Genomic DNA, 25,509 nt, shown 5'->3' on the forward strand with positions numbered 1-25,509 from the left:
CGAGACCAGCCTGACCAACATGGAGAAATCCCATCTCTACTAAAAATACAAAATTAGGCAGACGTGGTGGCGCATGCCTGTAATCCCAGCTACTTGGGAGGCTGAGGTTTGGAGTTCCTGAGGTTTGAGGTCGGAAGTTCAAGACTATCCTGGCCAACATTGTGAAACCCTGGTTCTACTAAAAATACAAAAATTAGCTGGTTGTGGTGGCACATGCCTGTAGTCCCAGCTACTCGGATCACTTGAACCTGGGAGGCAGAGGTTGCAGTGAGCCAAGATTGTGCCACTGCACTCCAGCCTGGGCGACAGAGTAAGACTCCTGCTTGAACCCGGGAGGCAGAAGTTGTGGTGAGCTGAGATCACATCATTGCACTCCAGCCTGGGAAACGAGTGAAACTCCATCTCAGAAAAAAGAAAAAAATATTCCGATGTTGTTGAACAGAACATAGTAGATTTTTGAGTAAGTTGCCAAAAAAGAAAACCATTAGTTTTGACTGTTAAAGGCAGTTCTGAAATCTAGTTTGTAAATTAGTTAAGGTCAGAGCCTGTAGCTTTCTTTTCTTATGCTTAGAGTGATTATGACTATTGCAAATGAAATGAAATTCAGTGTAAGACATGTGGCTAGTTTTTCTGCTAATATTATCTTCTGCCACTTTATGGAAAAGTTGACATTATAGTTAATATTTCAGCAGTGGGTTGAGAGATTTCCGACAGGGAAGGAAGCATTTGAGACTTTTCACCTGGTCAGCTGTTTAGTGGTTTCGTATTCTGGGCTTTATAATTATAAGTAAGGCATCCTTAGAATCTGGTCTTCGTTGGGATAAAGGCGACTCATGAAGGAGCAACAACGTGTAATCTTAAAGGATGCACTATTCAATTTGACTATTTGACATAGCTATGGGAAACTTCAGCTGCAAAAGTTGGCCAGATAATCAGCATGTCAAGTGTCTTCTGAGAGAGCCTCTGCTAGTGCTGGGACTCCTGGTGACTCTTTTAGAGGATGAGACATGGGAAGCTGTGTGTTGAACATGATTCTGTGGCCATGGTGAAATAGCCCCTAAGAGCTAATTGCTTAAATGACCAGAATACAGGCTTCTGAGCTGATCTTTGTAGAAAGGCCAAGGCAAGCCTGTATCATTTACATTTTGGTTACTTAACCAAATCGGAAATTTAAGATGGAAAATGGCCACGGATATTTCTGTTTTTTTTTTTTTTTTTGAGACAGAGTCTCACTCTGTCGCCCAGGCTGGAGTGCAGTGGCCGGATCTCGGCTCACTGCAAGCTCTGCCTCCCGGGTTTACGCCATTCTCCTGCCTCAGCCTCCTGAGTAGTTGGGACTACAGGTGCCCGCCACTTGCCCGGCTAGTTTTTTTGTATTTTTTAGTAGAGACGGGGACGGGGTTTCACAGTGTTAGCCAGGATGGTCTCGATCTCCTGACCTCGTAATCCGCCCGTCTCGGCCTCCCAAAGTTCCATTTTTTTAAAATTAATTTCCATTCTGATTTTTTTACTTTCACTGCATTCTGATTTTTTTTTTTTTTTTTTTTAAACAAGAGTCTCACTGTCGCCCAGGCTGGAGTACAGTGGCACGATCTTGGCTCATTGCAGCCTCTGCTTCCCAGGTTCAAGTGATTCTCCCGTCTCGGCCTTCTGAGTAGCTGGGACTACAAGGCGTGTGCTGTCACACCTGGCTACTTTTTGTATTTTTTAGTACAGATGGGGTTTCACAATGTTGGCCAGCCTGGTCTTGAGCTCCTGACCTCAAGTGATCCGCCTGCCTCGGCCTCCCGGGAGCCACTGCACCCGGCCCACCACATTCTGTTTTGAATTATGCTTTCAGTAAACTATAATACGTAATAAAGGCCAGTGTCAGTGAGAAGAGTTGGCACAGGAGCATTGACCTTGTTCAGAAGATAGATGTTAAAATTGAAGTCACGTCACTGCCAGTGTTCTCAGATGGTTTGATCCCTGTTGCTGAGATCTCGTTTCAGGCCTGGCCTTGATGCTTCCCATCTTATATGGCTTGTTTTGCCCACATATTTTTTCAATTCAATAAGCAGACTTTTAAAATTGAGTAAATAATGTATGGTGCTGTCCTCAGAGGGCTTATAATTCAGTGCAGAGACAGATTTATATGCAAATATAAATAACTTATACAAAGCATGGTAAGTGAACTGCCTAACACAGTTCTTTGGAAACCTCAAGAAATGAGAATGGTATTTGAGGCTAAAGGAAAAATAGCTTGAGCTGAGATATGGAGATAAGATAATATGCAAAACAAAAACCGCTGAGTAAGTCTGTTGTGATGGGAATGGGGGTGCTGTGTGAAGTACTGGGAAAGGGGATCAGCTGTGTGGTTTGAGACTTGGCCCATGCTGCCTTTATGATTTGAGATCTTGGACAAATTACCTTACTTTTGCAAGTCTCAGTTTCTTCCTATTAAAATTGGAACGACAAGAATCACTCATAGTATTAGAATTAATGTATGTGAAAATGTACTGTATAAACACTTAAGCTCTTATAAATTATTGTTATTTTTGGTGTGGAGTATAATAGCAGATGATGTTGTGGAGATAGGTTGGGACCAGTGTGTTGTAGGAATGCCAACAGAACTAGTTTGGACTTTGTTCTATAGACATTAGAGAGCCATCAAAGCTTTTAAGCAGGAGCATAACATGAGTAGGTCCGTTTTATAAGGGTAGCAGATGGCAGTGGTGTAACACTGATTGCAAGGATCCTGAGACCAAGAGCCGCAAGACTAATTAGAAGGGTATCACAGTGGCGAAGTAAAAATAAACTTAGGCTCTGAGTTGGGACAGTGGAAGTGGATTTGGCAAGGAGTTAATATAATCTAAAATCCCTAAAATAGGGAGAAATTGTTGGCTAACGAGATGAGGGTTATTAAAGAAGGAAGGAGTTAGAGATGAATCTAAATCTGACCTGAGACTAGAAGGTGGAGGAGTAAGGGAGAGTGCAGCCTCTAGACAGATTTAGGAAAGTGAAGAAAAGAGAGAACAGATTCCACAGATACGTAGTCTGTTCAGCAGAAAGATTATTTGTTGAATGAATGGGTTGAGTTATTGAGGCCCCATGTTGTTTAGGGAGACTGTTTTGAGTAGTGGCTAAAACCTCTGGAATTGGAATCAAAGACAGTTTTGAATCCTGATTCTGATACTTCTTGTGTTCTTCAACAAGGGACCTAACTTGTGGGCCTTGGTTTTCTCATCTGTAAAATGAGATAATAAAACTTACAAGATTTTTTTTTCTTTTCTTTCTTTTTTATTGGGACAGGATCTCTCTCTGTCACCCAGACTGAAGTGCAGTGGTGTGATTTTGGCTCACTGCAGCCACAATTTCCCGGTCTCAATCCATCTTCCCATCTCAGCCTCCTGAGTAGCTGGGACTGCAGGTGGGCGCCACCACGCCTGGCTAATTTTTGTATTTTTTGTAGAGACAGGGTTTGGCCATGTTGCCCAGGCTGGTCTCGAACTCCTGTACCCAAGCAATCTGCCCTCCTCGGCCTCCCAGAGTGCTGGGATTACAGACGTGAGCCACCGTGCCTGGCCAGGATTGTTTTAAGAATGGGAAGAGATAGCACATCTTGGCACATGGATTGCAGGTGTGTGGGAACCTTGGTTCTGAAGGTAGGGAGATAGTGTGGGAATGATTCCCATGGTAGAGCTGTGGGAATGGGCATATTCTTCACAGGCAGCTGACTGGGGGCCATGCATATACATATTTAAGAGTGAGAGGAAGATAATCAGAGAAAGGAGATGAAGAATGCTAAGAGAGGACAGCGGTGGCCAGGGTTATGTCTGTCAGCCGTTTACGTTCTCATATGTAATGTGCTAAAAACATGTATACATGTTTAGTAACACTTCTTATAAAACTATTGTATAATTGAAACACATCTAACTTTAATGTAACAGTTTATATATTTATGATATATATACACACATATAAATATATGATAAAATATGTTGCATTGGTATTAGAGATTTTAAGTCTTCAGCGAATCATTAGCCGTGTATTTTTTGAAGTATTAGCATGTTCTCAGTAAATTTGGTTTGTGGACATATGCCTTATTCTTTTTCAAATTTGGTAGTCATTACAATTTTTTTTCCTCATACTGAATTTGCAAAGCAGGGCATCAAATATCTAGCAAGAAATGAAAAGTGCTTTATTTTTTTCTTAACATGGTAGCTATGCATATACGTCTGTTAATTGTATTTTTTTGGTTCTAAATAATAGATTCTTTATACAATTGCATTTGTACGAGTGGATGAACATACCATTGGTGATCCTGAGGATTTTTGTCAAGATTGGATAAACCATGTATCACATTGATTGTAGAGGTTAGTAGATTTAGTTCCTTAGGATGTGTGCATTTTTTTTTTTTTTGTAGGAGCATTTAAAAATGCATAGGTTATGAGATAGCAATTTGCCCCCAAGATCATCATGTTTTTGTTTTTGTTTTTTTCCTTTTCTAGCTATCCTGAGATAATTGGTTAAGTTCATGTTAATTTACAAATGCCTGAAATCTCTATTCTCTGTGATGCTAAACATAAAAAAAAAATTTGCAAAAAGAAGAAAAAGATAAAACTTGAAGTCTTTTTTTTTTTTTTTTTTGAAACTGTCTCACTCTCTTGTCCAGGCAGGAGTGCAGTGGGGCAATCATGGCTCACTGTAGCCTTGATCTCCCAAGGCTCAAGTGATCCTCCTGCCTCAGCCCCATCGAGTAGCTGGGACTACAGGCGCATGCCATCACGCCTGGCTAATTTTTATATTTTTAGTAGAGATGGGGTTTTACCATGAAGGCTGGTCTCGAACTCCTGGGCTCAAACGATCCACCTACCTCGGCCTCCCTTGGAGATGTTATTTAGCACTGTGCACAAGGAAAAGACGATGGATGATCGTTTACAAATAACTTTGTGTGCCACAATCACAAAAAATCATTTTACATGCTCCAGGAATGCCATCATGGAGTTTTTTTTTTTTTTTTTTTTTTTTAATTTTTAATTTTTTTTTTGAGACAGGGTCTCGCTGTGTCACCAGGCTGGAGTACAGTGGCACAATCATGGCTAACTGCCACCTTGATCTCCTGGGCTCAGGCAGTCCTCCCACCTCAGCCTCTCTAATAGCTGGGACTACATTTTGTTTTTGACACAGGTCTCCCTTTGTTGCTCAGGCTAGAGTGCAGTGGCACAATCATGGCTCACTGCAGCTTGACCTTCTGGGCTTGAGTGGATCCTCCCACCTCAGCCTCCCAAGTAACTGGGATCATAGTTGTGTGCCACCATGACTGGCTACTTTTTTTTTTTTTTTTTGGTAGAGACAGAGTCTCTGTGTGTTACCTAGGCTGGTCTGGAACTCATGAGCTCACGCTGTACTCCTACCTGGGCCTCCCAAAATGTGATTTTAGGCATGAGCCACCGTGCCCAGCCAGTTGTTCTGTTTGTGAAAAGAGGTATGAAGGAGGCATCATGGTAATTGGATGTTCCTAATTCTGCCATTTTGTCATGCATTGTGATTTTGAGAAAAGCCATTTAATAGATGATATTGGATGGTCTTTTGATTGAAACTCTGTAAATTCAGATTGTAATTCTCTGATATCATGGACTCAATATCCAGTGAGTTCCTGGGATTTTGTAGCTTCAATTCAAAAGTGCTTTTTGTTGCTATCTTCTAATTTAACTGTTGGACCCCTTCTCCCTACCTTCCTATGCATTCTACTGTATTTTGGTATATATATTGCTGCTGCTGCTATGAAATGTCTTCTTTAGGTGAAATTTTGAGGGATGGGATAATTTTGAAACCAGAATTCAACTTTAAAATAAATTTTGGCCTGTTTTTGCTATTTTCACATATCTTTATTTCTTGGGCGTTTAGAGAAATGACAGATTGGGAGATTGGAAGAATTGTTTAGAAGAGCAGTGAGGACATTGTTTATTCCCTCCTAGATTCTTTAGCTCCTAGAACTTTTGAGCTTGTGATTGATATGTTAATATCATTATGATATACTGAAGGCAAAAGTGAAACTACAACTACTAGGATTTAAATAGGGTTTTAAAAAAAGAACATTCTAGGGTTTACACACCCAGATGAGCATTGTTCGTATAAGTAGCTGCTTTGAGTGGATCTTAATTATCGTACATTTGACTTTTATGCAGTCTGAACTCTTGCATAGTATATATTATTTCTTCTAAGCTAGCTTTCACAAGCTGAAGTAATCTTTCCTGCTCGTCACCTCCTAAAACCGATTTCTCACTGAGTATCTCTGCCAGCCGCTGTCTCTGGGGGAAAGGGCCTTGGAAGGTAGGAGTGTTTGTGGACCTCAGTGTCAGGAGTCTGCCACTTACTCATTAAATCTAGGGCTTCTGTCTTGTCACCTGGCCCAATCTTGCCAAGCTACTCCTATGATTTCCTCCCCTTCCTCTGTGTGTGTGGGTGCGGTGGGAGGAGAGGACATGATGGGGTTGTGGGGAAGGGAGTGTGGGGTGGTAAGCAGTATGAGCAGGGAGGGATAGCCTTGTTATGGGCTATGCTGGATTGGCAGGGAGTTTGAAGTAGACTGGAATCATATGCAAAAGGCCGGGCACAGTGGCTCACGCCTGAAATCCCAGCACTTTGGGAGGCCGAGATGGGCGGATCACGGGGTCTGGAGTTTGAGACCATTCTGGGTAACACAGTGAAACCCCATCTCTGCTAAAGATACCAAAATTAGCTGAGTGTGGTGGCACGTGCCTATAGTACCCTCTACTCAGGAGGCTGAGGCAGGAGAATCGCTTGAACCTGGGACGCGGAGGTTGTGGTGAGCAGAGATTGCGCCACTGTACTCCAGCCTGGGTGACAGAGCGAGACTTCATCTCAAAAAAAAAAAAAAAGAAGGCCAGGGAAAGAAAGAAAGACTCTAGCCTGACCTGTAGTGGATCCAGATGCAGGGGTTTCCAGATTAGGGTATCTGCCTGGGCCCTGTGGGGACAGACTGGTGGACTAGGGAACAGAAAGATAATCTGTCTGATTGCCCTAATTCTGTGGGGCAGGGTTACTAGCAAAGGACTCCATCAGCAGGGACCTCCTGCTCAGGACTTGGTTGCCTGTGAAGGTACTCATTGCCACCCCTTGGGCCTTGGCTGGAGAGAGGCAGCTCCTGCAGGAACCATGATGGATTGTCTCTTTCTGATAATGGATCTTCTCCCCATTCCCAGCTTATATTTATGTTTACTGTTAGACTGCCTGACATTCTCCTTTTAAGTACATTTGCATTTGTTGAGTTCTGTAAAAAAGGCTGGGGGTAGGGGTAACTCTTTAAAAACAGGAGTAGAGATCAAATTTCTGGACATTCTTTTTTTTTGAGATGGAGTCTTTTTTATTTTTTATTTTTTTCAGGCAGAGTCTCGCTCTGTTGCTCAGGCTGGAGTGCAGTGGCGTGATCTCGGCTCACTGCAAGCTCTACCTCCCAGGTTCACGCCATTCTCCTGCCTCAGCCTCTCGAGTAGCTGGGACTACAGGCACCTACCACCATGCCTGGCTAATTTTTGTATTTTTAGTAGAGATGGGGTTTCGCTGTATTAACCAAGATGGTCTCTATCTCCTGACCTCGTGATCCTCCCACCTCAGCCTCCCAAAGTGCTGGGATTACAGGTGTGAGCCACCACGCCTGGTGGGACAGTCTTGTACTGTCGCCTGGGTTAGAGTGCAGTGGCTCGATTTCGGCTCACTGCTCCGCCTCCCAGGTTCAAATGATTCTCCTGCCTCAGCCTCCCGAGTAGCTGGGATTACAGGTGCCCGCCACCACGCCCAGCTAATTTTTTGTATTTTTAGTAGAGATGGGGTTTCACCATGTTGGCCAGGCTGAACTCAAACTCCTGACCTCGTGATTCACCTGCCTTGGCCTCCAAAGTGCAGGGATTACAGGCATGAGCCACTGCACCCGGCTGCTTTGTTTTTTTAGAGACAGAGTCTTGCTCTGTTGCCCAGGCTGGAATGCAGTGGCACAGTCTTGGCTTACTGTAACCTCCGCCTCCTGGGTTCAAGTGATTCTCCTGCCTCAGGCTCTCAAATAGCTAGGATTACAGGGGCCTGCTGCCATGCCCAGCTAATTAATTCTTAAAGAAGCATCCTGCTGGCCTCATTTGGGTTTTGCCAAGTATGAGAGTGGCTTTTGGGGAATTGAGATGGTATTTCAAATAGAGGAAGTCGACTTTAACTTCCAGTTAGTATCTGGTTAGATTTATAATTCACAGGATTGATCTTCCAGAAAATATTAGTATTATACACAAAATCTAGATGCCAGCTAGGGCTTCTTTTCCCATAGTTTTAGCCTCAAACTCCTAATTGTACTGACTGTTAGAGTCCATTCTCTTCCCTGCCTTCCAGCCTGATGTATCCAATTTTTGTGAATTCCTTATAGTTTAGTTTCTTACTCTTTTCTTAGTTTCTGGGCTCCCATTTCTGAAAATGTTTCAGCTTGGACATGAAACACACAGACACACACTCTCTCTCTGTCTCTCTCTGTCTCTCTCTCTCTCTCTCTCTCTGTCTTTCTCTTTATCTCACACTCACTTTCTTTTCCCAGAATTGGTATGTCCTAGGAAAAGGCCTTGTCTTAAGAGCACTTGATTTTCTGCTCTTTTACTGGTTCTCCCCTTCTTTTTCATCTTTTTCTGTTCTCTTCTCTTCCTTCTCTCTGCAGTAACTGCTGCACCTCTGCTGGTTTGGAGGCATGTTGTATATAGTTGTCTACTAAGATTTAGTATCTTCACCTGCTTTCTCGCTTAAACCGTGTCATAATTTAGCATGCTAGAAGGAGCATTGGGCTGTCTAGGATTTGAATCAGCCCTGCCACTTAGTAGCTTTGTAATCTTGGTCAACAGAATGTTTTCAAGGCTCTGTTTTCTCAACTGTAAATTGGAGCTATTACTACTTGCTTTACTAGAAGTTCTTTACAGGCAGGTACTGTGTTCCAGTGTGTGCTTGGAGGGTAGAGGCCTCTGGGTTCAGCTTATTTGTTTTGTTTTTTGTTTTTTGAGACTGAGTCTCATTCTGATGCCCAGGCTGGAGAGCAGTGGCGCGATCTCGCATCACTGCAACCTCTGCCTCCTGGGTTCAGGCAATTCTCCTGTCTTATCCTCCCTAGTAGCTGGGACTACAGTCACATGCCGCCACGCCTGGGTAATTTTTATATTTTTAGTAGAGATGAGATGGAATTTCACCATATTGGTCAGGCTCATCTCGAACTCCTGACCTCAGGTCCTCGGCCTCCCAAAGTGCTGGGATTACAGGCATGAGCCACTGCACCTGACCTGGATTCAGCTTCTGAATCTGTGTATCATTCACACGGTGACCTCTGGCAGGTCAGTTAGGTTGTGAGTCTATAAATGCATCTATAAGTGAGCCTCACAATTTTCTGAGGCTCAGAAGGCCATGTGAAACTGCTTTGTGACTATGATATATTTTATGTACTTATATATGTGAATCAGAAGAAAGTAAATACCATTAGAAAGAATATTATAGTGTAGTATATTTCTATAGTAACTTGATAGATCTTTTAAAAAATACCGTGTAGTGTTAGCAGTGGTCTAGATATTTTTAGCTTTCTCTTCAATCTCAGCTTCTACTTAAGACTTCTAACCTGATTTGTATTTTAAAATTTACTTTCATATTCAGAAAAAAATAATATTCTTTGTAGAAAATTTAAGCAACATTAAAAAACCTGAAACCTGTCACTCAGAAATAACTACTCATTCTGATTCACACAAGTAATTCATGCTCATAAAGTTAGTAATGACACATAATTAAACAAACCAGAAAGAATCCTCTGAAATTCAACCAAACCAGGGATAACATTACCTTAAATAGAATCCTTTCCCTATTCCTTTTGATGGTATACTTTTCTTGCATAATTTTTAAGGAATGTTTTGATGTTCAGGTTGTCCTGAAAGGAAACTGATTTATTGCCTTTTCTTTTCTTTTTTTTTTTCCCCCTCTTCTCTCTTCTCTTTTCTCTCTTCTCTGCTCTTCTTTTTTCTCTTCTTTTTTTTTTCTTTTTTAACATGCTTTTTCCATTAATAATGATGTGAGGGAAAAATAAGTAATTGTAGGTTTATTGCCTTTTCTGGTCCTGTGAGAAAATAGCTTTTCCTCCCTAATTTAGAAGTTAAAGTTGTATTTTTGAGAGAGATCTGAAAAATGTGCGATTTGTGTGGACAGTTTTATTTCTCAGGAATGATTTAATGTTTTCAGAAATGTCAGTAGCTAAAAGTAGGCAACACTGAAGTCCTTAAAACTTTACTGGTCATTTTCTTTTTATGCGGGTAAGAGGAGGGAGAGTTCCTTCTTCGTCTTTAGAGAGAGAAACTAAAGACAGGTGAATAATATAAATTTGAATTATTTAAAGGAAAATAAATGAGCTGGGTGTGGTGGCTCATGCCTGTAATCCCAGCACTTTGGGAGGCTGAAGTGGGAGGATTGCTTGGGCAACATAGGATGACCTCATCTCTACAAAAAATAAAACAATTAGATGAGTGCAGTGGCATATGTTTATGATTCTAGCTACTTCCAGAGGCTGAGGTGGGAGAATGGCTTGAGACCGCAGTGAGCTGTAACTGCACCACTGCACTCCAGAATGGGCAACAGCAGAACCTTGTCTCCAAAACAAAAACACATGTGTGTATTTATACATAATTTATATTTTTAGTAGATTTTTTTCCTCCTACATGAATGTCACACTTAACATGAGCTAAACTGGATTTTTGTTTTGTTTTGGAATTTTGAGATTCTCAGGGTTTTGATACTTTTCCTTTGAGATCAAATGTTCTTTTTGTTCTTTCTTTCTTTTTTTTTTTATTTTTTGAGACGGAGTCTCGTTCTGTCACCCAGGCTGGAGTGCAATGGTGCAATCTTGGCTCACTGCAACCTCTACCTCCCGGATTCAAGCGATTCTCCTGCCTCAGCCTCCTGAATAGCTGGGATTACAGATGCACACCATCACACCCAGCTAATTTTTGTATTTTTAGTAGAGACGGGGTTTCATCATGTTGGCCAGGCTGGTCTCGAACTCCTGACCTCGTGATCACTTACCTTGGCCTTCCAAAATGCTGGGATTACAGGTGTGAGCCACCGTGCCCTGCCTCTTTTTGTTCTTTCATATGCTTTAAGGTTCCTTTCAAGCTTTAAAGTTCTGTGATTAAGAAATTTTTTTTCTTGTCTTTAAAACATGGATTTTTGAAAAATATTTGCTCTGTATACTTTTTTTTTTCTTTTTCTTTTTGGTACAGGATCTTGCTCTGTTACCTGGGCTGGAGCGCAGAGGCATGATCTAGCTCACTGCAGCCTCAACCTCCTGAGCTGAAGTGATTTTCCCACCTCAGTGCCCTGCGTAGCTGGGACTACAGGCACGCACCGCCACGCCTGGCTCATTTTTCAATTTTTTGTAGAGACAGGGTCTTGCTGTGTTGCCTAGGCTGGTCTCAAACTCCTGGGCTCCAGTGATTCTTCTGCCTTAGCTTCCCAGAGTGCTGGGATTACAGGAGTGAGCCACTGCATATGCCGGCCTGTATGCTGTTTTTTTTCTAATCAAAAAATGTATTTTCACTGAAAAATATTTGAAAAGTATTAAGAACAATTACTGATGTATTTTATTTCCCTTTTTATATAATTATAAAATAAAATTATCATGGAATATATATATCCTTTTAAAAATAATGAATTATTTCAACCATGAAGGAAAGTATGGAGAGTAATGTTGAGATGGAGTTTTTTTGCTCTTGTCGCCCAGGCTGGAGTGCAATGGCGTGATCTTGACTCACTGCAACCTCCTTCTCCCGGGTTCAAGCGATTCTCCTGCCTCAACCTCCCGAGTAGCTGGGATTACAGGTGCCCGCCACCATGCCTGGCTAATTTTTGTATTTTAAGTAGAGATGGGGTTTCACCATGTTGGCCAACCTGGTCTCAAACTCCTGACCTCAGGTGATCCACCCACCTCGGCCTCCCAAAGTGCTGGGATTACAGGTGTGAGCCACCGTGCCCAGCCTTGGAGAGTAACCTTATTAACATTTATGTATGTCTGACTCATTCTTTGTCAAATTTTTACATTTTTTGCTATTAGCTTCAGGTCTTGTATTTTATTTTAATTAATTAATTAATTAATTTATTTTGAGATGGAGTTTTGCTCTTGTTGCCCAGGCTGGAGTGCAATGGGGCGATTTTGGCTCACTGCAACCTCCATCTCCCGGGTTTAAGCTATTCTCCTGCCTCAGCCTCCTTGTATTTTTAGTAGAGATGGGGTTTCTCCATTTTGGTGAGGCTGGTCTCAAACTCCTGACCTCAGGTGATCCACTCGCCTTGGCTTTCCAAAGTTTTGGGAATACAAGCATGAGCCACTGTGCCCGGCCTTATTTTTTTAAATAAATAAACATTGCAGATGTAATTCAAACACCCTGTGTTACTCCTTATCATATCATTTTTCTTTTCTTCCCTTTTTCCTCTCTTTCCTCTTCCCCTCCTTCCCTCTCCGTTCTCATTCAGAGATTGTCATTGCTGTGATGTATATATCATACTCTATATGTATTGCATTTAAAAACTTTCCATAAATGGGACTAAACTGTACATATCCTTCTGCAACTTCTTTTGTTTGATATTAGATTTTTCAGATATGGTCTTGTTGGCTCATGTGACATATAATTCTTATTTATTTATTTCAATTGTTGTGTGACTCTGCATAATTTATTCCTTCTCCTGTTGACCGATATTTAGATTGTTTATATGTTTTTGCTTTTACTAATCCTGGGCTGTGAACACTTTCACACATGTGTCCTTGTGCTGTCCTGGGAGAGTTCCTTTTTTTTTTTTTCCTTTTGAGACAGGATCTTGCTCAGTTCTCAGTTGCCCAGGCTGGAGTGCAGGGACATGATCACGACTCATTGCAGGCTTGAGGGATTCTCCCACCTCAGCCTCCCAAGTGCTGAGTAGCTGGGACTACAGGTGCATACCACCATGCCTGGCTAATTTTTTATTTTTTTATTTTTTATTTTTGTAGAGATGGAGTTTTGCCATCTTGCCCAGGCTGGTCTTGAACTCCTGAGCTCAAGCCATCTGATTACCTCAGCCTCCTAAAGTGCTGGGATTAAAGGCATGAGCCACCACACTCAGCCCCTGGGAGAGTTTTTTTCTAAGGCAGTGTTACATAAAGTGTTGTCTGAGCACTGGGGAATTATTTCTGGCAAATAAGGAACTTGCCTCAAAATGTAAATCAACTATCACTGTTAATTTATTTAACACTTCTTATTCTATTAGCACTTTTTCAATAAAAGGTGTTCCTTATCTCTTTGCTGACTGGTGATAAACAGTTTGTAGATAGGCTTCTTGAATGGCAGAATTACTAGGTGGAAGGGTATGTTCCTCTTCAACTTTGCTAGGGATGTCTTTACTGTAGAATTGCTCTTCAGAGGTTGTATTGATATGTACCCCATCAGTAGTGAACCAGAGTTCTTGGTTTGTTTACCATCTTTGCCAACATTTGGTACTGTTAGATTTGGATCTTTTTTTTCTGATGTGTAGTCCATTTTTTTCTTCTCTGATTCTTAATGGCATTTTTGTCAATCTCAAGTTTCCATGTATTCCCAGTTCTCTTTCTGTGTTCTCTGTTTTAATCTATTGATTTGTCTATGTGCTGACAGTTGCATTTGCCACACTGAATCTTAATTGTCATAGCTTTATAAGTCTTGAAATCTGATTGAGCCACTCCTACCTCACTTTTATGGAAGATTGACAGTTATTCTTGGCTTTTTGCTATTACATAGTCTGTTCCATTCATATTCCATAGGAATTTTATAATTTTTTTCAGCTTTCACAAAGCACTGTTTTCTGTAGAGAATGTTTGACTGTGGGGGGCTTCCATCTTTGCAATATTGAGTTTATTTGTGAGCATTAGTGCTGTTTACCAGATATTTCTAGTTCTCTCTTTTGGGCACAAAATATAATTTAGTGCTGGGACAGAGTGAGGGACATGCGATTAGTTTCACCACAGAAGGGTTGAATTGAGCCAGAAGGATTGAGGATATGGCACTAACTGGCAGTGTTTGAGATAGTGTTGCCTCTATCAACTGACTCCAGTGAGCAAAGCCCTCCTCCTGATCTATGATTGAGGCATAGTCCAGGTGAGAAACTAATGTTGGTTGTTTTTAAGCCATGGAGACTTGGGGGTTATTATCACTAACCTATCCTGACATGGAAATCCATGAATATAGTTGGGCGTGGTGGCTCATGCCTGTAATCCCAGCACTTTTGGAGGCTGAGGTGGGTGGATCACCTGAGGTTGGGAGTTAGAGACCAGTCTGACCAACATGGTGAAACTGCATCTCTACAAAAAATACAAAATTAGCCAGGTGTGGTGGCGCATGCCTGTAATCCCAGCTATTTGGGAGGCTGAGGCAGGAGAATCGCTTGAACCTAGGAGGCAGAGGTTGCAGTGAGCCGAGATCGCACCACTGCACTCCAGCCTGGGAGACAGAGTGAAACTCCGTCTCAAAAGAAGGAAAAAACAAAACAAAACAAACAACAACAAAAAAGTCCATGAATGTTATGCTTTTGCATTAATTTAGATCTTATGAATTATAGTTAGGATTATAATTTTCTCTGTAAAGGACTATGACATGTTTCATTAGATTTATTTCCAAATAACTTGTAGTTTTTATTGCCATTTTTGATTATACGTTTTTAAAAGCTACATTGTCTGATACTTTGTTCTCATTTATCTCAGTTGACTTCTGTACTCTAATCTTGTATGCAACATGATTAACTTTCTTAGTTTACATACCCTATCCCATAAATATCATGTAATCTTTGAATAATGACAGTTTTTAGTATCTCCTACTTCCATATTGCATTTTCTAGTGGTTTCAGTTCTATTTGCTTAGAAGTGATGATAGTGCACATCTTGTTTCTGATTTTGTATGAGATATATTTGCTGTAGATTTTACATAGATGCTTTTTGTCAGATTATGAAAGTTTTTTCAGTGATGGGTATTTCCAGCTCCACATTTATAAGCTACTCTTTGGGACAGATTCTGCTAATCATATTTTTCAGACTCCCTTACCATCTAGCTTCTTGTTTTAAGATATCTTTTCCTATCTCGAGGTAATGAGAATATTCTTCATTTCTCCAGAAACTTTATTGTTTTACCTTTGACATTTAGATTTATGATCCATCTGGAATTGATTTTCTTTTATGTGTAATGCTATGGCTTGGCTCTGTGTCCCCATCCAAATCTCATCTTGTAGCTGCCATAATTCCCATGTGCTGTGGGAGGAATGCAGTGGGAGATGATTGAATCATGGGGGTGAGTCTCTCCCGTGTTGTTCCGGTGATAGTGAATGGGTCTCAGGAGGTCTGATGGTTTTAAAAACAGGAGTTTGTCTGTACAAGCTGTCTCTTTGCCTGCTGCCATCCATGATAAGATGTGACTTGCTCCTCCTTGCCTTCTGCCATGATTCAAAGGCTTCCCTAGCTACATGGAACTGTAGTTCTCCATTAAACCTCTTTCCTTTGTAAATTCCCTAGTCTTAGATATGTCTTTATCAGCATCATGAAAATGGACTAATAGATATGGTGTGAGGTAGGGATTAAATATTGTTCTCCCATATTGTAATATGGTTGATCTAACACCATTTTTTGAAAAGATCATCATTTACTTACTGCATTGCAGTGACACCTCTGTTGTAAACCAGGTGAGTATATACATATTTGTCTTTTATGCATTTTCTATTTTGTTCCAAGTGGTCTACTTATTTTTTGTTAGCATAGTACACTTTTAATTACTGTAGTTTTTATTTTATGTGTTTATTTTTTTGAGACAAGGTCTTGCTCTGTTGCCCAGGCTGGAGTGCAGTGGCATCATCGTGGCTCACTACAACCTCTACCTCCTGGGCTCAAGCAGTTCTCCCACCTAAGCCTTTCAAGTAGCAGGGACTACAGGTGCATGCCACCACGCCCAGCTAAAATTTTTTTTTTTTGTAGGGATGAGGTTTCACCATGTTGCCCACACTGGTCTCAAACTCCTGAGCTCAAGCGATCAGCCTGCCTTGCCCTCCCAAAGTGCTGGAATTACAGGGCTGAGCCACTGTGCCCAGCCTACTGTAGTTAACCTTGAAATCTGACCAAAGACCTCTAGCTGTTTTTTCTCTTCAAGATAGTTTTGGCAAATCTTGGTCCTTTGCATTTCTTTAAATTATAGAAAGAATCAACTCTTTTTTTTTTCTTCTAGTGGTGTCCACACTTTTAAAAATTATTCATCCACTCATTCATTGATTGATTGAGATAGTTAGTATCTTCTTATGTTGCCCAGGCTGGCCTGGAACCACTATAGGCTTGAGCCACTGTGCCTGGCTCTAGGATCAGCTTTAGTGTTACCCAAGATACCTGATGGATTGTGCTTGGATTGTATTTTCTATAGATGAATTTGGGGAGAATTGACATCTTATTAATATTTTCTAATCTGTGAATATGGTGTATCCTTTAAGTTTTCCTTAATTTCTCATAGTGGTGTATTTTAGTTTTCTGTGTAGACGTCTTACATATTTTTCCCTAGATTAATTCCCAGCCATTTGATGTGTTTTGATGTCATTGTAATAGGTGTTTTCAAATTTTGTTTTCTAATGGTTTATTACTATTATATGGGAAACCAATTTATTTGTATGTTTTGTTATTCTATTAATTTTTCCATAGATTGCTTTGGATTTTTTGTGTAGCAGTCATTATCTTTAAATAATGAAAACGTTATTTTTTCCTTTCTAATCTTAATGCATTTTATTTTTCTTTGTCTTATTGCTCTGAATAAAACTTGCAGTACAAATTTGAATAGAATTGGTAGTAGTGAACATCTTTGCCTTGTTCCTGAACTCAGAGGAAAAGTGTTTGATATTTTACCTTTAGATACAATGTTTGCTGTAAATAAAAATCTCTTATCAGATTAAGGAAGTTCTCTTTTCTTCCTTGTCTATTCAACATGAATAGTTTGTTCCCATCTGTTTAGCATGAACAGATGTTGAATTTGATCAAATGCCTTTTCTGTATATATTGATCATATGATTGTTATTCTCTATTGTGTTAATGTGGCAGATTACATGGATTTTAAATGTTAAACCAACTTTGCATCTTTGGAATAAATCCAACTTTGGTATGATGTATTATCTTTTTTATGTGTCACTGGATTTGACTTACATATTTTTTACTTATGTATTATGATTTAAATATTATTTTATTATCTCATTTGCCTCTATATTCATGAGAAATATCTTTTATTTGCTTTTATCTTTCTTTCTGGGGATACCCTTGTTTGATATCAAGGTTATTCTGGCCTCTTAACATCAGGGATGTGTTCTCCTGCCATCCCCTTACCCCACCTTTTTCTCTTCTCTGGAAGAAGTTATGAAGGAGAATTTGCCAGTGAATTCATAAGGTCCTGGCACTTTTTTTGTGTAGGGAGGTTTTAAATAAAACAGTCCATATTTGTGGTAATTTAAAATGAACCAGTTTTTTAAAGCAGAATTTATAATTGCAAGTTGTGTCATTGTGGTCTGTCTTTAGAAGTAATTTAAAAAACCCTTAAAATCATGTAATTATGACTTTGTACTAAGTTATGCCTCCATATGATGAGCTCTTGTGTCTCTGAGGTATTGTCACATGGGATTTTTAGCTTTCTGGCCTGGCTCAGTTTTCCTTTGGTGGTAGTACATGGGGTTATTAACATACCTAGCATAGGATTCCTACTGTAGGTGGGATTCTACTAATAATTCATGTTTTGCTCCCAACTGATGGAATATGTGTTCTCAAATATTTTGTAGACTCCTGATTTATTAAAATACTTATTTTTATAGTAGTAGTCAGCTTTATTTAAAAAGGAGGTAAAGTTAGCCAGATATGATGGCTCATACCTATAATTCCAGCACTTTGGGAGTTTGAGGCAGGAGGATTGCTTGAGGCCAGGAGTTCACAAGCAGCCTGGGCAACATAGACCTCATTTCTACAAGAAATACAAAAAAGAAAAAGAAAATTTCTTCTTGCCACTGAGCTTAAGGGGGGAAAAAAAAAGAAAAAGGTAAAATTAAAGGAATAATGTATTCTGAGAGATAATAATTATATATAATGTTTATATAACATATACAAAATATTTTATATCATATATAATTACTCTGCCAAACCTAACCGGTTAAGGGCATAGCCCTCCACTAGACTGAATCGACTTCATACACCACCTACAAGTTCCTGTGATCCCAGAGCCACCCTCACTTTTGACCTGTTGGATACCGATTTGGGGGTCTCCATGGACCCCCCTCAGGTTTAATCATTAGCTAGAATGAGTCAGAACTCAGGAAAGCCCTGTATTTATGGTTATAGTTTTATAGAAAAGGATACAAGTTAAAACCAGCCAAAGGGAGAGACATGTAGGGCAAGGCCTGAGAGGGTTCCAGATGCAAAGTTTCTATTGTGTCAGGGTACTTTCCTGGCACAGCGATGTGTGATAATACACACAATGCACTGCTGATCACAGAAGCTCACCAGCTGGCCTGAACTTTGGTGTCCAGGGTTTTATTGATCAGGCATGATTGATTGATTGAATCATTGCCCATGTGACTCAATTTCTAACACCCCTCCCCCTCCAACCCTTCTCCTTGCCCAACTCCCCTAATCACCTGGCTGAAACCTGCAAGATGGTTAGTCTTTCTAGTGTAATCAACCCCCATCCTAAGTTCTCTCAGCATGAACAGTCTAGGGGCCCACTATGAGTTACTTCCTCAGCATAAGTTATCAGATGTGATTAGAGGGTCCTGCTATGAATAACAAAGGCACTTCAGTTACTGGGGAAATCCCAAGGCTATAGTGCTTACCTCTCAGGAACATGGACGGAGGCCACCGAAATTCTTTATTACACAAGAATATAAAAGCTGCACATATAATATGATAGCCATTATAACATTATATAATGTTTCACAACATTCTTGTGAAGCAATCTTACGCTGTTCCTGATAGACAAGTTCGTTAATAACCTTAGAGAGGTTTAGTTTACTAACTAAAACCAGTAATGTATCTGACATGAAAATATAGGTCCATTGGCTCCTTTATATCATAGACTCTTGGAGAGAATCATTAATTGGGCTTTCACAAGTCTATGTTAATAATAATTGTATAGTTTATAAATAATTGCCCATTTGGAATTGTCCCCATAATATATGCAAAGGAGGAATTTTATACTTTTTTTAATGTGTGTTTCTCATATGTGTGTATATATACACACACAAAATCTAGATACTTCTTTTGGCAGAAATTCTCCTTAGTTGGTTGATATGAAATAAAGGATATTTTCGTAAATCATATTAGTAACTGAAGATTTGGAAAACTGTCTGTATATGTTTGTATTTTTTCAGTGATTAGACACTGATGTAAATGCTATCGGGGTAGGGGGAAGAAAGGATAGGAGATTTATTTTTGATTTGTTTGATTGTGTGGATTAATGCTGCTGTAAATTTATATTCACTAACTCAATTGGGTCCTTTACACTTTCTTCACATTTGTAGTTCATTTTACCAAACAAATTTTTCCTCTCACTCTGTGGCAAGCCTTTTCCTACCATTGTCACACTGCTGACTTGCCCTCTGCTCTCCAAATCTCAGAAGAACACTTTGCCTTCTTTTTTACAGAAATAATAGAAACCATCAGAAGGGAATTCTTTTAGGCCCTTCCATAAAATTTGTAACATTGATTTTATCAACACCAGTCTTCCTGTTTCCCTCCTATTATAATGGCAGAGATGGCCTTCCTGTCCTATCTAAGGTAATTTCTCAGACCTTGTGCTGAATCCTAATCTCTCCCATATTCTCAGGGTCACAGTCTAATAATTTTTTCCCTCTTCAATTTCTCTTTCTCTAGTGGCTTTTTCCTGTTGCTATTTAAATGTGCTCAGAGCTCTTACTTGATTGAAATAATGAAAAATAACTGTTCCCCTCCCCTTTTCATAACTAAAAGTTTCTAAAGAGTTGTCATTTACTGTATTCCTCACATCCTTTTTAATCTTCCACTGATTCCTCTAGCCTGCACAGTCTGCTTTTGTCTCTACCACTTCACTGAAACTACTTGAGCCAAGGTCCGGTGTGAAGTCTATTGCTAAATGAACTGGATTCTTTTCAGTTCTTACCTTGCATGATCTTTTTGCATCATTTGAAATGGTTGACTGCTGTCTCCTAGGAAAATCTTTCCTAACTATTCTGACCCCATGTTTTCTTTCTGTTTTTGTGTGTTGCCTACCATTCCCTTTTTCAGACTTTCCTTCTTCTGCATTTAAATGCTGTTATTCGCAAACAGTCTGTCCCAGGCCTTCTGTTATTTTCTTTCTGCATGCAGTTATCATGTACCTGTGAGGTAAGCTTGGACAACATCCGTGCCTCTTCCCTCTTCACTCTTTATACCCATGACCAACCAAGCTCTGGCGCATGGTAGAGTTTCAGTAGATATTTGAATGAGTGACCTAGATAGGAGAATGAGTGCTTGACTGTGAAACTGGGAGGGTGCTGGGCCTTGAAGGAGGAGAGAATTTTGATGAGCGGGGAGGAGGAGGAGAAAGGTTGAATTGCAGCTGGTCACATATGGAGTTAGCTTCTTATTCGTAGTAGTGAGTTCTCTCTAATGTTGTTTTCTGACCTTTGAATTTGTATGTTTTTCCATTTTTGTAAAAAATATTGCCTGAATGAGATACGTTCTAGTGAACCTTTGGATATTCTTTCAAATAAAACTTCCTGTATAAGGTATAGTATGTATAGTATGTGTACCCGATAGAAAAAGGGTCATTCTTGGAGACAGTTGTATGGTATAGGCAAGGATTTTTAGACTAAAGTTCAGAAGACTCCATTCTTATTCTTACTCTGTTGCTAATTACATCTGTGACCTTGGGCAAGTCCTTAAAACTCACTGTGCTTTTTTATGTTATATAATCTTTCAGTCTTCTTCAGTTCTGTTTTGAATCCAGTACAAATCTTTCTTTATGCAGCCTTCCAAATAAATTTTCTTCTTGACTTGGGGGTAGTCACAAGATTGTTTATAATCATTAAACTGTGCATTTGTTTTGAATGATTTTCTGTATGTATTATTACACAGTTAAGAAGATTTTTAAAACCCACAAAAGACTTTTTTCCTACATCCCTCCATATAGCAAAAGAAAATTCCAGATGGATCAAAGAGTTGAATGTAGAAAGCAAAATCATAAGTGTACTTGGAAGAAAACGTAGATGAATATACCTGCCCGGAGACTCCCAGTTTACCCCTAGCTTCAGTGATTGTCTAGTAGGACTCACAGGATTCAGCATATATTTGTACTCCCAGCTAAGATTTAGTATGGCAAGGCCACCAAAGGGAAAAGTCATGTGAGTGAAGTCTGGAGGAAACCAGGTGCAAGCTTCCAAGAATCTTCTGGTGGAGTCACACAGGACATGCTTGATTCCTCCAGAAGTGATTGTGACAGCACGTGTGAAATGGTATCCACCAGAGACGGTCATCAGAGACCCGGTGCCTCAGGTTTTTATTTGGGGCTGGTCATGTTTGTACCTTCTTCCTAAAATGAACCAAAATTCCTCCCTGAAGGGAAGCTGGTGTATAAACAACATTATTTGTACAGACAGGCATAGTGAACCACTCTTAGCAGTTCTGGAAATGGTGGGAACCCTGCTGAAATCCAGGTTTCCAGATGTCAGCCACAGGCCAGCCTCAGCTAGAAAGCACGTCTTTCTTTGTTTTTTTTTGAGATGCAGTCTCGCTTTGTCGCCTAGGCTGGAGTGCAGTGGCATGATGTCTGCTCACTGCAAACTTGCAGACTCCGTCCCCTGGGTTCATGCCATTCTCCTGCCTCAGCCTCCCAAGTAGCTGGGACTATAGGTGCCCACCACCACACCAGGCTAATTTTTTGTATTTTTAGTAGAAACGGGGTTTCACCATGTTTGCCAGGATGGTCTCGATCTCCTGACCTCATGATCCGCCCGCCTGGGCCTCCCAAAGTGCTGGGATTACAGGTGTGAGCCACCACGCCCAGCCGAAAGCAAGTCTTTCTATAGGTAGCAGTCCTAGGTCTGTGTTAACTCTTCTCTACACAATATAATATTTAAAAATATTTTGCAGTGAAAATGACTTTTCTAAGCATGCCTAGAAACTCAGAAGTCATATAGGGAAGGAATGGTAAGTACAACTGTACTCAAAAGACTTAGGCCGGGTGCAGTGGCTCATACTTGTAATCCCAGCACTTTGGGAGGCCAAAGTGTGAGGATCGCTTGAGGCCAGGAATTCAAGACCAGAGACCTCTGTCTCTACAAAAAATAAAAAATCAGCCAGGCTCCTTGGGATACTTAAGTAGAAGAACAGCTTGAGGCCAGGAGGTTGAGGCTGCAGTGAGCGGTGATAGCGCCACTGCACTCTAGCCTGGGTGACTGCAAGACCCTGTCTTATTTTAAAAAAAAAAAAAAAAGGAAAAGAAACATGTAGCATTTGGTTGTATCTGTAGATGTTGACCTTTTTTCCTTTTTGTGAGATTTGAACAAGCTTATCTTTTATTTAAGTATAGACGGGTCTGTGAAGATGACCTAACAGTGTTAGATTGATTCACCTCAAAGCAGGTAGAAGGCTTTACTTTTTCCTCTGGTATACCTAGCCTGTTTTAGCAGGACCCTCTCACATGGCGGTTGGTGCTCTTTCTTCCCATTCCTATGTTCTCATAATTGTATTGTGTTTAGGATGTCACATTTGCCTGTCTTGTGAGGGAGAGAAGATATTAGGTACTATGCTGGGCATACATAGAAGCATCCAAATGATTGCGTGAAAAGTAACAAGGACCAGATATTCCACACCCTCCTGCTGCTGCCGCCTCCCTGCCTGCCCCCCGTCCCCCACCGTTTTCTTTAATTTTGACAGAGGTTCTCTAGGTCAGTTTATTATGAAGAGTTTAATTTTCTACCTTTGTCCACAGAACAATTCTTTTCCAATTTCTGTAGCTCAGATTTGTAGTTTCTACGGCCTAAGAGCTGTAAGGCACTAAGAAGCTGCTCCCTTACTTGTAACTTCCACAAGCACTGTGGGTTGAACTCAGCATTCCTGAGAACTTCTTTTACTGCAGCATTCAGCGTTTATCAAATGGAATCACTGGTAGTCTCAGAATGAGCCTGTCTTTCTTTCTTCCCTCCCTTCTTTCTTTTTGTTATAATTTTTTAAACTAAACTTGTGACTTTATTTGGATTTTACCAGTTTTTCCATTAATGTCCTTTTTCCCCACTCCAGGATCCTGTGCAAGGCACCATTTAGTTGTGATGTTTTCCAGCTTTCTTTGGTCTGAGACAGTTTAGTCATTTCTTGTTTTTCATGATCTTGAAAGTCCTGAGGAGTACTGGCCAGGTATCTTATAGAGTGTTCCCCAGTTTGGGTTTTTCTGTTGTTTTCCTCGTGATTATATTTGGGTTATGGGTTTTTGTTATGAATGCCAGAGAGGTAAAATGCCTTTCTTGTCACATCATTTCAGGGACACACGATATCTACATGGCATCATGAGGTTAACCTTCTTACTGGACTAAGATAGTATTTGGCAGTTTTCTCTACTGTGAAGTTAACATTTCTCCCTTTTCGTATTCCAAGGAAGCAGTCAGTGAATCTAGTCTACCCTCAAGGGGGAGGGTGGGTAGGAATTAAGCTCCACCTCCTATAGGGGGAAATAGCCACATATATTATTTTGAATCTTTCCTATAAGAAAAATTTGCCTCTCCCCCCCCAATTTCTTTAATCATTCAATAATTATTTCCATCAGTATGAACTCATGTAGATTTACATTTTGGCTTATAATCCAACGCTGTTATTTATTTTATTCCTTCTACTGTCATGGCTTGGGCCATTAGGAGTTCTTTCAGGTTGGTTCCTGTATCCCTTTGACTTGTTCCATGTTCCATTTCTTTATTTTTGAGACAGGGTCTTACTGTGTCACCCAGGCTGGAGTGCAGTGGCACCATCATGGCTCGCTGTAGCCTCAACCTCCCAGGCCCAAGCAATTCTCCTACCTCAGCCTCTGGAGTAGCTGGGACCATAGGCACTTGCCAACATGCCTGGCTAATTTTTTCTTTTTCTTGTAGAGATGGGGGTGTCTCTGTGTTGATTAGGCTGGTCTTGAACTCCTGGCCTTAAGCAATCCTCCCTCCTTGGCCTCTCAAAGTGTTTGGATTATAGGCATGAGCCACTGTGCCCGACCCCATGTTCCATTTCCTTTAAGGCACTGCAAGATGCTTCATACTCATCTTGTTTTTGCCCTGCCCCAGTCCCTAGACTCAGACCTTTTTCCAAGCAGCTTGGTTCCTTTTGCTGGAGAATGGTATTGAAAAACAAGATCAATTCTGGGTGTTGGGTATGTTTGTTGCTACTAGGATGTCATTGCTTCTGCCCCTCTCAGAATTGACCGATCAATCTGTTGATCTATCTGTCTGTCTATCCATGTATCTGTCTACATCTCTGTCATTGATCCATCTATTGAGCAATCTGTATCTATGTAATCTATCTTCCTTTAGAAAATTATTGTGGGAAATTTCTGGCAAACACAATAGTAATTCTCAGTATCTGTTATGAAGCTTGAATAATTATCAATTAGTGGCAATCTTGGTTTTACTTATGTAACCCCTCCCCAGTGTCTCCTCATTTTTTTTTTATTTTTTATTTTTTATTCTTTTTGAGATGGAGTCTGGCTCTGTTGTCCAGACTGGAGTGCAGTGGCGCAATCTCGGCTCACTGCAAGCTCCGCCTCCTGGGTTCACACCATTCTCCTGCCTCAGCCTCCCGGGTAGCTGGGACTACAGGTGCCCGCCACCATGCCCGGCTAATTTTTTGTATTTTTAGTAGAGACGGGTTTCACCGTGTTAAATATAGGATGGCCCCGATGTCCTGACCTTGTGATCGGCCTGCCTCAGCCTCCCAAAGTGCTGGGATTACAGGCGTGAGCCACCACGCCTGGCCGTCTCCTAATTATTTAAAGAAAATTCTACTGGCTATTATTTCACCTGCAGATATTTCCATCTTTATCTCTAAAAAATGACTCCTTTAAATATATATATTTAAATTGAAGTATAGTAGATACAGTAGAAGGTATGAAAGTATAGAGTTTGATGAATTTTTATAAACGTATTTATCTATGTAATCATGCAGATTGAAATATAGAACATTTTTAGCTCATTAGAAAACTCTCTAATTCCCATTGACAGTTTTTGTAGGGACCTTTAAAAAACAAGCATAATCACAATACCATTATAGTACCTAAAACAATTTTAACAGTAATTCCCTAAAATCAAATATCTAGTTGTTTGCGTAGGCTCCCCTTTCATCCCCATCTTCCCGCTTGCCCCAGCAGTGTACTGGTTGAAGAAGTTGCCTTGTCTGTAGTTTATCACAGTCTGGGTTTTGCTGAGAGTAGCCCCATGGTGTCATTTAACATGTCTCTCATAGTG

General features: G+C 40.4%; 2 protein-coding genes across 5 annotated transcripts in view; one reads left to right on the forward strand and one right to left on the reverse strand.

Moving 5' to 3' along the window:
- GNG10 (G protein subunit gamma 10) overlaps positions 1–25,509 on the reverse strand; it is a 484,859-nt gene that overhangs the window by 252,677 nt on the left and 206,673 nt on the right. The window lies entirely within an intron of this gene.
- ECPAS (Ecm29 proteasome adaptor and scaffold) overlaps positions 1–25,509 on the forward strand; it is a 125,229-nt gene that overhangs the window by 7,600 nt on the left and 92,120 nt on the right. The window contains exons 1-2 of one of the 4 annotated variants that reach the window (XM_050761411.1): positions 1,589–3,619; positions 4,252–4,355. The exons of 2 other annotated variants lie outside the window; for them this stretch is intronic. In XM_050761411.1, the coding sequence (XP_050617368.1) occupies positions 4,334–4,355 (22 nt within the window). In that variant the 5' untranslated portion in view covers positions 1,589–3,619; positions 4,252–4,333. Of the gene's footprint in view, positions 1–1,588; positions 3,620–4,251; positions 4,356–25,509 lie in introns of those variants that run through there. One more of the 4 variants, XM_050761413.1, reaches the window with a different exon arrangement.

The sequence above is a fragment of the Macaca thibetana genome, chromosome 15 (genome assembly GCF_024542745.1).
Source record: "Macaca thibetana thibetana isolate TM-01 chromosome 15, ASM2454274v1, whole genome shotgun sequence".
Classification (NCBI taxonomy): domain Eukaryota; kingdom Metazoa; phylum Chordata; class Mammalia; order Primates; family Cercopithecidae; genus Macaca; species Macaca thibetana.